This window comes from Chenopodium album, chromosome 19 (genome assembly GCF_948465745.1).
Source record: "Chenopodium album chromosome 19, dcCheAlbu1.1, whole genome shotgun sequence".
NCBI classification, from domain to species: domain Eukaryota; kingdom Viridiplantae; phylum Streptophyta; class Magnoliopsida; order Caryophyllales; family Amaranthaceae; genus Chenopodium; species Chenopodium album.
Genome location: NC_137852.1, coordinates 35,658,012 through 35,671,079, shown reverse-complemented (window position 1 = coordinate 35,671,079; position 13,068 = coordinate 35,658,012). Strand labels below are relative to the sequence as shown.

The 13,068-nt window shown below is 36.3% G+C and overlaps 1 protein-coding gene and 1 long non-coding RNA gene across 3 annotated transcripts; one reads left to right on the top strand and one right to left on the bottom strand.

The window, feature by feature from the left end:
* The first annotated feature begins 65 nt into the window (after window positions 1–65).
* Window positions 66–3,411, top strand: LOC145595511 (uncharacterized). Of its 2 annotated transcripts, none has more exons than XR_014102966.1 (3): window positions 66–511; window positions 2,070–2,197; window positions 2,949–3,411. It is a non-coding gene; the product is annotated as an uncharacterized LOC145595511 (long non-coding RNA). The 2 variants fall into 2 exon arrangements; XR_014102965.1 differs by lacking the exon at window positions 66–511 and adding an exon at window positions 527–718.
* Window positions 3,412–8,983: 5,572 nt separating this feature from the next.
* LOC145593594 (exocyst complex component EXO70E2-like) lies at window positions 8,984–11,863 on the bottom strand. The gene is made up of 2 exons (XM_081649865.1): window positions 11,563–11,863; window positions 8,984–11,185 (listed from the first exon to the last, which is right to left on the bottom strand). The coding sequence occupies exon 2, from the start codon at window positions 11,125–11,127 to the stop codon at window positions 9,163–9,165; it is 1,965 nt and encodes a 654-aa protein (XP_081505991.1). The 5' UTR covers window positions 11,128–11,185; window positions 11,563–11,863; the 3' UTR covers window positions 8,984–9,162.
* Window positions 11,864–13,068: the final 1,205 nt, after the last annotated feature.

The window sequence follows — 13,068 nt, the reverse complement described above, 5'->3', positions numbered from 1 at the left end:
AAAAAAAAAAAAAAAAAAAAAAAAAAAAAAAAAAAAAAAAGCAAGCAAAACAACTAAACACCTAATTAGGGAGGTATAAAGTGTGGCATATCCCTAGCGTCCTCCTCTCAAATATGACTAAACTCTATCGGAACATTATTAATATATTCTAATTGAGAGGTTTGAACAACTCCGCGGTTGGCCAACCAATCCGCCGCTCGATTACCTTCTCGATATACATGAGCTACTCGAACTTGCTATCTTGGATCATTCAACAGCTTCCTACAATAGAGTATGTCATGAACGTTTTCTTCCATGGGCACCTCTTGCTTTTGTAAAGCTTGCACACAAGAGAGATTGTCCATCTGCACTTCAAGTTTTTACATTTGCAGATTCTGAGCAAGTTCTAAGCCTCTAGTCAAGGCCATGACCTCTGCTCTAAAGGCCGAGCAATAGCCAAAATTGCTAGCAAAAGCCGACACCAACTTCCCTGTATAATCTCTTAAAGCGGGAGATATCTCTTAGGAAAAATGTGAGGACAATTTTATCCTAAAAATATTAGTTTACATCTATGCCAACATTTAATATTATGTTAATTACCCTTTTTATTTCCTCTTTTCTTTCTCTTAAACGCTCCTCCTTCCTCTGTTCCTCCTCCGCCTCTCTCCTCTATTGAACCGACATATGAGTTCTCCATCGCTTACTATGCTTTCTCTCCTCCATTGAATTAGTTTCTAAGGTTAGGTAAATTTGTTTATTCATTTTTTAATTTTAATTACTGAATATCAATTTCACAATCTAGATTTATTGTAAAATTTTGTTGTCTACGTTTTTATATAAATTTGAGTAGCGAAGAAAACTGTAATGCATGCATTGTATTTCAAAATTGGCGTTTAATTATGCAGGTAATCACACTTTAAAATCCATGATTTCTGCTTTCTTCACTTTCTTTTGCCTTTGGTTTGATTGGATACTCGGTTGATTGAATTTTACAACCCTAATATAGTCGATCAAACATTGAATTGAGACGAATTGATTGTAGAAAGGAGTTTGTTTAGGAGATACCATTGTTGTCTAATATATACCATTGTACAAGTAGATGTTAATACAAACTCCTTTGGGGTTAATAAAAGAGCATTACCAAAGTAGATTTCCACACAAATTACCAGAGTTAGGTGCGTATAAAACACAATTATAATGTAATACTCCTTGTCAAATAGCACAATTATAGTTCCCAATATGATGTTTATCAACAGTTCATGTAGCTTAATCTTGCATAGCCTTTGCATTAGAAAGAGCCATTTCTTTAAAGGGTCGAAAATATATGGAAGAATTCAGTCGGATAGTACTGCGACAAAACCTCTTCTCTTATGATCGTAATGCTTCAATTCCATTTCCTTTTATGTTTTCATTCTTTATTTTTTTTGCTCAATTTAATTTGATGTTTTTGTATAGAATTAGATTGTTTTAGTGATTTTATTTGGTAGACTCCTAAATCAATAATGTATTGAACTAAGGAGCAATCGAAGGAAGTACGGTTCTCAAAACTCTCGAACAATCAGCATTTTCAAACTTGAAAGCTTCTTGATGGTTTGCTATTTTTTTGCTTCCTGGATAATTTCGATTTAGGGCCTGTTCACATTTACTGAACTGAGCAAAACTGAACTGAAGTGAACTTATTTGAGCTGAATTGAATTGAAGTGATTGGAGCTTAACTGAATTGAACTGAACTGAGCTGAGCTGAAATGAATATTTTATGAGAGAGGGAAATTAGGAGCTGAACTGAACTGATTGGAACTGAACTGAACTGATTGGAGCTGAACTGAAGTGAGCTGAAATTAAGTAAATGTGAACAGGCCCTTAGTCTTAATGTGAGGTTTTGATGAGTGATTTTATCATTTTATGTACTGCTTGTTATATGTTATTGATTCTTGATTTTCAATTCATCTTCTCCCAAATTCTCAGGCATTATGTCTTTGAGATTGAAATATCATATTGGTCTAGCGTAAAATTGGTGTAATTATGTGTGAATAAGTGTGATATTTGGTTTATATGGACTGGTTTTGACTTCATCTTCTATCTTTTTCCAGTTATGCATGTCTTGGCCATGATAATCTCTATCGTCAAGAAGCAAATTGAATGACTCTTGGGATGCCATTTTTGAAAAACGTGGGATAAGAAGCTCATGGAACTTTAGCTCTAATCTCCCTTAAAATATGTAATTTGCTCTCTTTTGTCTTGCATTTTGTTTTTACTTTAAACTTCGATTATTTATTTTATTATTTTTAATAAATAGGTTTTGGTTATTAGCCATATGTGTTCTTTTTCTTGGTATTTAGATTTAAAAAACTGAATTGTAGTTATGAAAAATCAAATATAAAAAGTATGAGTTATATTTGAAGTGTTTTTTTTCCCCTTCATAAATATGTTTAAAAAATATGTATGTGTGTTAGTTCTTGAAAGCGGAGGAAACTATTTTTGCTGGAGTTGAGTATGAAATAAAATGTTATTTTTTCCCAAAAAAAAAAAAAAAAGTAGCATGCCAAACAAGTTGGCAAATGCTTGTTATCCAATGTCTTTTCTCTCTTTTCCTTTGCATAAACTTGATTGAATTGGAGGCATTTGTTGTCTTTATATTATCTGTTGGTATTGAAGCATATCACTTGATTGATGCTTAGTTATACATATGAACTAAGACTTTTAGTCTAATAATGGAACATCTTTTAATTATATTATATACTGCATCTGATTTTATTATTTGTAATTTTGGTGTATTATTTATAAAAATCGGAGGTAGTACATATTATAAAGGCTTGTTTACTAACACTGCACACATTAATTCTGATAAAATATGTTATGACAAAAAGGTTTAGAATCCACATATAAAAATAACTTAATTTTTATGTGGTACTCACGGTGTTAGTCTTGTTGGTTGACTGTCTTATACATATTCATGGATGTACTTGCAGACAGGATAATAACTTCTTGATGAAATTGTAAGCACAACTAACTACTACTTCTTACTTATTGGAGAAGAGTTTACCATGGAAGATAAGCTCATCGCGATAGAACACGGTGCAATCGAGGTCGGTCTAGGTACAGAAGGGTGATCAGCAAGTATTTTGATGGTTGGAGGTGGCATATCTATCGACAAAAACCTGGTGCAAAATAAAAGATGAAGGAATATTATTCTTTGGTTGTTAAATTGGGTAGGGAGTCAGCCATATATTTGTGTTGTACAGAAGACATTTCAGCCATTTTCTTTTTTAATTATGAATTATTTTGCATTTTTCTCATACCTAAAAGTGTAAAATGAATATGATTGTAGATTTTTAAGCTCATATATATGTCAAGCACATCAATCTCATGTATGAGTTGAACACAAGTATGTTCTACTTTGATTCTAATTAATGTTCTTTTGTGGGACTTTCACTAGCTACAACACACTATAATTCTTCAACATTTAGGGTGCATAATCATATTGTATTGACGTACGCTTAGAAATTTAGAATTAGTCCAATAGAGCTCCAATTGATAAGGTTTTTCAACGTTATTAAGCAAATTATCACGAGCCTTAATAGTGTTATAACTACCCATAATGACCACACATTTGGGGCTAGATGTTTTGCGCGTATCGCGCGCACCAGACTCTCTAGTTGTATTGAAAGAAAAGGGATGTGAGGGTGAAAGAAATAATATTAATAAATAAAAAAAAAAAGTAGTCTTGGGTTTGAGTGAAATTTGTTACATACAGTTGGGTACAAGATGCACCAAGTGGTATTATGTAGGGATGTCAATGGGGCGGGCGGGGCAGATGTAGGCCTTCCCATACCCATCCCCACCTAACATTTTCATCCCCATCCCCATCCCCGTGGGTAGGGGTGTACATAAACAGGACCGGACCTGAAAACCGACCTGACCCGGACCTGATGGGACCGGACCTGATCCGGACCTGTTGATTCAGGTCCGGTCCCGGTCCTTGAAATTCAAGGATTCAGGTCCCGGTCCGGATCAGGTCTAAAACCGGGGTTTTCACGTCCGGACCTGAAACCCGGTACAAACATGTATTTATAAATAAAAAAATTAAAAAAAAAAAACATCAAAAACCAAAACTGGAAATCAGTTTTCGACTTTTCATTTCTAAACCCTAACTCCCTCACTCTCTCAGCCGCCACCACTCACAACCACTCACCAGCCGGCCCACCCTCACGCAATCACGCCGCACACACTTACTCACCCTCACTCTCACGCTGCACGCACTCACTAAACCTTCTCAGGCGACCACCAGTCATCGGCTAGGCATCCACCAACCACCAGGTAGCGCGAGAACCCCCTGCCCCTGTAAGCTGCATCACTCACCGACGACCTTGCTCGGTTTTCCTGATGAAAATGTAAATTAAATTATGTTTGGGTATTTTTGTATTCGAAATAATGAATTAAGGGTGAGAATTTATATGTTAATTCATGTTTCAATTGCTTATAATGGTTGTTTGATGTTTGCATGTTGAATTTCTATTTCTTAGTTCATCTCTTTAGAATTCTTGCTTTTTTTTGGGGGGTTTTGGAGTTTAATTAACTGTTTTCGATATTTTTTTGTTCATTCTTTTCGAATTCATGTTGAATTCATGCTGATGTAATTGCAACAGGTAATTATTTTTTTTTTAAAAAAAAAAAAAAAAAAAAAATCATAAAGCAGGTTTGTTCAGGTCCAAACCCGGACTGGACCTGATTGATCAGGTCCGACCCGGAACCGGACCTGTTGAATCAGGTCCGGTCCCCGGTCCTCAAAATCCACTGATTCAGGTCCCGGTCCTAACAGGTCCGATCCAGGTCCGGTCCGGTTTTGGACCGGTGTACAGCCCTACCCGTAGGGGGTCTAATATTCATCCCAATCCCCGTCCCGGCGAGTACAACTCCAAAACCATCCCCGTCCAAACCCCCACTTGGATATCCATCCCCACCTAATCCCCACCAAAGACCCGCCTAATCCCCACTCAAGACCCACCTAATCTCCGTCTCTCAAATATACAATCCTACATAATTAATACGGATAATAATAATAATAAAAATAATAAACATTCTTAATATTACACACATATTTGTTTATAATATAAGTGTAGTAAAAAGTATTATAATTAATATTTTATTTCACGTAATTATTTTATAAAACAGCATAAAAGTATATAATTTGCTTTTAAAGATATATAGATGCGGGTATGTGGTGGGGATGAGGCGGGTACGAAGTGTGGCGGGGCAGGTACAACTTAAAATCCACCTCCGCCCCATCACCCATGGCGGGTATGGTTTTTATCCCCGTCCTCGCCGCACCACCCGCCAAACCGAGACAGTGGGGCAGGGATGGGGCGGGTCTCCTACTTGACCCGCCTCACTGACATCCCTAGTATTATGCTCATTTGATATACTACCTCCATTAATTGTTTTGTGCAACTTTTGCCATTTCGGGATGATTGGAGTTATGTGCAACTTTCTGTTTTCTTTCTATTTTTAGCTAAAAAAAGCCTGAAATTACTGATTAACCCTTACTTAACTTTTTTTTTTTTTTTTTAACTTTACCCTTATTGTAATCTAATTACATTAACCTCAAACTAGTGCTGTCAAATTTCAAACCGAAACCGTTTAACTTCCCGAAACAAACCGACCCAAATGAGAACCGAACCGATTAAAAACCGTTTTTTTGAAACCGAAAACCGACCTGAACCGTATGTGAATGAACCTGAAACCGAACCGACCAGAATAACGATACAACGTATAAGAACCGAACCCGTTAATGAGCCGAACCACTTCTAAACCGAATTGAATCAAACCGAACCGAAAAAGAACCGAACTGTTTCTAACCCGAAACCACTTTCAACCCGAAACCATTTAAAACGGGATAAAAACCGCTTACACCGAACCGTTAACAACCCGCGACCCGTTTGCACCGAACTGTATTAAAACCGAACCGTTTATGAACCGGACCGCTTGCAAACCGAATCGTTTTATAAACCAGACCGCTCATAAACGAATCTGCTACAAACTAGTAAGATTAGTATGGCTAAACTTGAAACAAAATATGATATGTATATATAAAATCAATGAGAATTTGTATATTATGATGCCTATTTATGAAATGATGAAGTCTCGGCTTAATATAAACTTGTTAACCAACAAAAGGTTAGCAAGTACTATCAAATTTAAAACCAAAACCATTTAACTGCCCAAATTCAAACGACTCGATAAACAATCGATTTTTTGAAACCGAAAACCGACTCGAACCGTAATTTAGTAAACTCGAAATGGATCCGATCCGAATAACGTTAAGCCGTAGAAGAGCCAAACCAGTTATAAACTAAATCGAAAAAGAACCAAACCAGTTATAAACTGAACCGAAAAATAACCGAACTAGTTATAAACTAAACCGAAAAAGAACCGAACTGTTTCTAACTCGAAACCGTTTCCAACCTGAAATTGTTTACACCGAACCGTTAACAAACCGTAACCCGTCTACACTGAACCGTTCATTACCCAGACCGTTTACAACCCGAACCGAATTAAAACCCCTCAAGAATAAACCGAAACCGAATCAAACCGATAAATATTTAAACCGAATTGAAACCGGCCCGCGAGACACTTAAACCGATTTCAAACCGACCCGATTTAATACCGAACCGATTTCAAACAGAACCGAATCCGAACTGTCAAACCGTTTTGACAGTTTTACCTAAAACCAATTAAATTCCCTGTTTTACAAAAAAAAAAAAAAAACAATCATATTCCCTAATCTTATGACTCCCTCCATTTATTATCCAATTTCCCCCAACTCTCCTCATTAACTCACATCCCCAACCACCAAAATTTAATTTTTGATGGTTGGGTTCCTCCTATTTGTTCTGGAGTTTTATCTAGATGAACCCTAGTTCATCTTCTGGGTTTTTCTCTCTCCTCTTCATCTGCGATTTTCCACTTCCTCCCTCCAGATCTACTCTTCTCCACTTCGATCTTTCACAAAAATAAGTCCCCCGCAACAATGGTTAACCTAGATCCTTTACACGACACTTACATGGCGACGAATGACGAAGGTGAGGGGAAATTGATCAGAAACCTCAATCACTGCTTTGAGACTGGTTCTCCTTTCCCTCGCCAATTTTACGAGTCCAGCGAAACTGGTCCTTACTGTACATTGTACACTTACAGAGCTTTGGGTATGGTTCTTAAGAGTGTTGAGGAGGAAGAACGCATCAAGAGGGAGGAGGGTCAAGGGGAGTCCCGAGACAAGAAGTTCCTTGATTTTTTTTTAAAAAGATGGAGGGAATCTAAATCCCACCTTAAAATTCAAATGTTTTGAAAATTTGGTGAAAAATTAGAAGGGAATAACATTTCCACTAAAGGAATCAGATTTCCCCACCAAAACACATGGGGGGTCCCTACTTTCTCTCTCCTCTACCTTTAATTAATTGCATGTTACTCTCCTCTAATCAATGCCTTTCATATTTTGCATTGGCAGCCGTAAACCTCTTCAAGTTACACAAAACAACTAACGGAGGTAGTATTTTAGTGTTCATTTTAAAATCTAATATAATAATGAGCAAAAAAAACACCTTTGGGTGCACCTATCTAGGTGCACCCGAATGTATATAAAAAGTTTGAGTGGGACCATGAAAGAAAAAAACAATAATATTATGTAGTTAAATGTTAAAAATGGAAGTGGAATACTACATTAAAAAAAAAAAAAAAAAAAAAAAAAAAAAAAAAAAAAAATGATAAGTGTGACATTTAAAATAAAGCGGAGGGAGTATATTATATTCAAACTAAATCAACCAATGGTATTATTTTATTTTCTCATTATAAATCAAATACAGTAAACATATAGTGATAGAGGGAGTATAATACAATACGAGTAACTGGACAGGCACCAGAGCAAGTTCAGGTGTATGCTAGCCATGGTAATTAAGTATTCCGTACAATATATCCACATGACAAAGTGATGAACAGAAAAATTTTCTTTAGGCTTTTCATTGAGGACTTAAAAGCTTGATACATTATAGAATAAGAACAATCATTAAGTCTTTATGGAGCTGATTAAGATACAACAACACGTAGTTCACTTTATTAAAGAGAATGTTAGAATAATGATTATCTGTTGAATTAGGAGAAAGTTAAATGTTATCTTTATAGTCATATAGATCATGGCAAAGGAAGCAAATATACCAAGCTAATTTTATGTTGGTTGTTCATGCAATTGCTAACCCAACCCGAAAGGTTATTGTGAGAAAACCGTATCTAACTTAAACCAAAACCAAAACCAAAACCAAACCACCTGAACTCAACCCGATTTGGCCCATATTTTTGTACTGATAAAGAGAGGGTCAAGCTCCATTGTACTAATAGTAATATCTATACAAAATCTCATTGTTGCTTTACCACAGCCAAACATTATCAAATCTAGCCTAAGCTCGATCTATTGTCCCAGATTGTCTAGCCCGCTAACCCAGACTGGGTTGACCCGTGAGGGGTTCCGACCCTTAGTTAAATTGAATTATTGAATTAGTTAAATTGCACTTAAACCATTCTGACATATTATTAACCTCTGTACTTTGCAAGTTTGCATTATGACAGAGACAATTTATATAGAGCAAAAAAAGTAGTGTATAGATGAAAACATTTAATCCGATTTACTGTTTTTCTTCTTCTCATTCCTTATTAGCTGAGTTCGGTGAAATCTTCATCTCAGAAGACGAAGATGAAAGTATACATACTTTGCTCTTCTTGTAATGCTTTCTTTGGCAGTCGGTGCTGAAAAAGCTTTCATACCATGTAGTGAAAAACTAGAAGCAACTACATGTAATGCAAGAACTTGTAAGTCTGTAACACTGTCTCCCTGTTTCGGATGCAAATGCAGTTCTATTTCCATCTAATTTCGAAAGACAAGATCTAAGAAGAAATGTACTCTTATGTAATATAAACATCCAAACTATAAAATAAAAAATATGTGAAATACAAAGTATATCTCAATTCTGGACATTTGCCATACCAAAACCATCTGCTTTACATAATTGCCACATATTGTACAAAGTTTGAATACAGTGCGAGATTCAACCATTATTTATGTAGAGAACTCGAAAACAAAATCACAAAAGCGAATACTACAGCTGACTGTTGCTCTGTTCTAAAATAGCAAACAGATCATTTTCTACAGATATTATTCAATGACCTTTGAGATCCACTGAACAAATCTAGTATATAGTTTTCCAAATCATCAGCAGTGTACTTTATGTACTTGTCACTGATTTCGTTGCTGTGTCGTCCCACAAAGGTTCGATATGCTTGGATTACCTTAAGCGATGTTGAAATGCGCAAATCTTCCTGAAGCTGCTGATCCCTGACCAGCCATCCAGTTTGATTCCTATAGACCTCCTCAAAGGAAGCATAGAAGCTCCTTAACCTTTCTTTCAGAACATTTTTTATGCTTGAATTCGATCCAGAGTTCTCACTTCCATCATCTTTAAGAAGCGAGAGGATGAAGCTCCAGGTAGCTCTTTCATAATTCATTGCTTGCTGCTGAAATTTCCCATTGTGCCTTTTGATCCAGTCATCCCCAAATATATCTCTAAGCTCGGAATGTTTCACTTTTTGTGCAATGTAATAGATATTGTTCATGAGGAAGAAATGCTGTAAAGCAGGATCCTTGTATAATTTTGACTTTTCATCTATATTAGCTATGAGTGCTGAAGTGAGGGATCGGAAATGGAAAGCCATCGGAGTAGCATTGCAAGTGCTATCGAATTGGTTTACCTCGTCTCCAAATGCAACAGAATCAGCCATGGGAGAAAGAGATTCCTCTCTTTCAGCATCTTCAAGAATTTGATTTAGAGTGTCTTTGTAATCAGTGAGGAGCCTCAGGTAGTTCATGACATACCTGGTAAGATGGTGAGTCCCACCCCCAGCAAAAGGATTGACTGATGCATTGTTAGCAATAGCATTCCTAAATTCAAGAAAAGTCGCCCTCACTGCATCACCTAATCTCCTCAAAACCTCACAGAACTCATCCTTAACAGCCTGATCCTCCGCATACAAAGAATTAATATCAGGATGCAGTTCTGCTAGAACCTCATACATATCAAGGATACGAAACAATTTCTCAGGTTGCCTTGGGCTCAGAGCCACGGCATCCCCAAAACTTAGTAGCTGCATAACTGAAGCTTTAGATGAGTCGGTGAAGCACAAAGAGCTCAACGAGCCAAACTCCCCAAAGATATCGTCGCATAACCTTTTCTCACTTGCAAGATATCCCCTTACAAAGATTTTCAAGGCCCAAACCCATCTCTTGATTTGAGAATCTAAGCTGCCCCATTCCATCTTAAGTACATCATCAATGCTTAGTGGCTCAACTTCAAGAACAAAGAGGCATCTACTAAGAGCATGTTTTCTTGCATTAACATAAGCCTGGGAGCACTCATGGTCATAATTACAAATAAACATCATGTTTGCAATACACTTAAGGTCCGGAATCACATCTGGGTGAACTAAATCAACAATGTAATCCTCCAAGTTTTTGCCAACAGACTCTCTTTGAACTGAATCTTCTAGTGGATCATCCTCCAAGGAAATCGGGCTACCAACCATATCACCCCTCTCACTAGATCGAAAAGACTTGTGCTCCGGTTCAAAAGGTTGGCTATGCTGCACAATAATATGCCCAAACTCTTCTTCGAGTCTAGCCATTGCAGTCTGAAGCACATCATGAGCTTTCCTTAAAAGCTCCACTTCCTCATCATCCTTATTCAAACACAAATTCTCCAAATTCTCAGTCAAAACACGCGCCTCATCAACCGCCTTTAGGTACTCAGAAGCATCCTCCGGACCCATATCCCATATCATGGTCTCATCCGATACACGATTCGTTATCTTCTCCGAGACCAGATTAAGATACTCTTCAGTCTCACTAACCCCCTTAGTTGGAGACTCAATAACTTTTGAATCATCAACCATAGACATTGCGGTCAATCGGGTTCGAAGATCAACCAAGATTTTCCTCTCATCTTGAGACAAAATCTTTTTAGTCCCTAATGCTGCAACAATATGCTGTGCAGCAGCAACAAGGTCACCTTCTGCATTTCTTGCAGGAAGCTCAGATTCATAGCCCCCCATTATAGGTCAATGTTCACTTCTCTAAAACCCCAGAAATAAAACTAATGTTTTTGAACTTCTGAAACAGTAAAACCCTCAAAAGTATGAAATTCAAAACAAAATTAAAATAATCTACAAAACCCAGATAACTAATTTGACATAAACATCAGATAATAGCAACAGAAAGTACACTTAATTTAAAATATCCTTAACTATACTTTGTTTATTTAATTTGATATTAAAAACATCAATAATTTGAACAAAAAGAAGCTTGATTAGTAAAGTAGATATGAACAAAGCTTAAACCCACAAAAAGTGCAAGAAAATCAAGCTGATTTTATACAAAATTATGCAATATTTAAAGAAAACAAAAGATAGTTTATATATATACTTAATTTAATGTAATAATTACCATACTAATATGAAGTATTTGATAGAAAAATGAAAGAAACTGACCTTGAAGATCTATGACAATAAACTGGGACAACTGAAAGTGGGATAAGTTCAAAGAAATTGTAGTGTGAATATACTGAAATCTGAGGGAAAAAAAGTGGAAAAGATGATTATTAATGGAGAATTGAAAGTGAAAGTAATGTTTGTATAATGAATAATCAGTCTTTGTCAAAGAAAGAAAGAAGAAAGAAATTTGGAGATTTTTCAGAGATTAAATAATGAAGTATACAAAGTAGTATGGTGGGGGAATGTAGAGAGTAGAGTATTAGAATACTGAGAAATTGAGATTGGGGTAGCTACATCATTCAAGATGTTGACTAATATGGTCTATTTCTGACACCAATGTAGACGTCTGTTTTTGTTTGTGTAGATTATTCGTTAAACCGTTAAAAAAATTACGAGTACCTTTCAACCTTAAGATTTAGCGTTTAATTTTCACTTTAGATACTTCAAAAATGGGGATCCCTTATTCTTTTTCATTGCTTATAAAGTGTATACTCGTAAATACCGAACCAAAAAAGCCATGAAGGTTAGTCCTTCTCCTAACCTTTAAAAATTAAATAAACAAAGAATGAATTTTATAATATAAAGGACCTAAAAATTCATGAGAAATGTACTTGCATGTAGTGGTTAGATTAACATTTAATAAAAGCAAAAAAAAGTGAGAAGTGGAAATTCCTTTGAAAATGAGAATCACTAACTTTTATATATGGTTGGCCACATGATGGTATGGTTAGGCACCATAGGGTTACTCGGTTAGAGTTATAGGGGTTTCTTGGTTAATAATATACAGGTTACTCTGCTAATATTGTAGGAGTTACTCTGTCAGTCAGGGATACTCAATACTCCCTTTATATTTTAGGAAAAATTGCAAAAAACCACCTTCTATAACACTTTTTTTGTGAAAAAACACCTTATAAAAATTTTCTTGTAAAAACACACCTAAAACCACTTTTTTTTTTTTTTTTGTGAAGTAACACCTTAACCGGTTTCCGGTGTTTTGACTCGGTTTTCCGACGTTGACTTTGCACGTGTGGGTCACGTGATATTCTTCCTTTCTTTTTTTTCCTCTTTTCACTCACAGCCACCACCTCACCACCACCACCACCACCACCTCACTGCCCCCCACCAACACCACCTCACCACCACCACTAATTCACTACCACTCTCAACAACACCATCTCACCCAATATGCTCCCATGAAAATTCCACCCCGTTCATTCAGCCCCATCCACCCAAAAACCCCACTTCACCTCTTTATCCCCTTCCTCCATTGAAGCCTAATAGAGCAAGCACATACAAAACCCAAAAAAAAAAAACAAAAAAAATGAATTAAAGACCACATTGGTGTACATTGGCCTCTCGAAATTACTCCTAATTTCATCATTTGTGGGCAAAAACGAAGAACCATAATTTTCAATTACAAACCCTAATATAAGAATATTCGAAAACCCAATATAATTTACAATCAACTTACCCTACTCAAAATTAGGTTAATTGCAACAATTC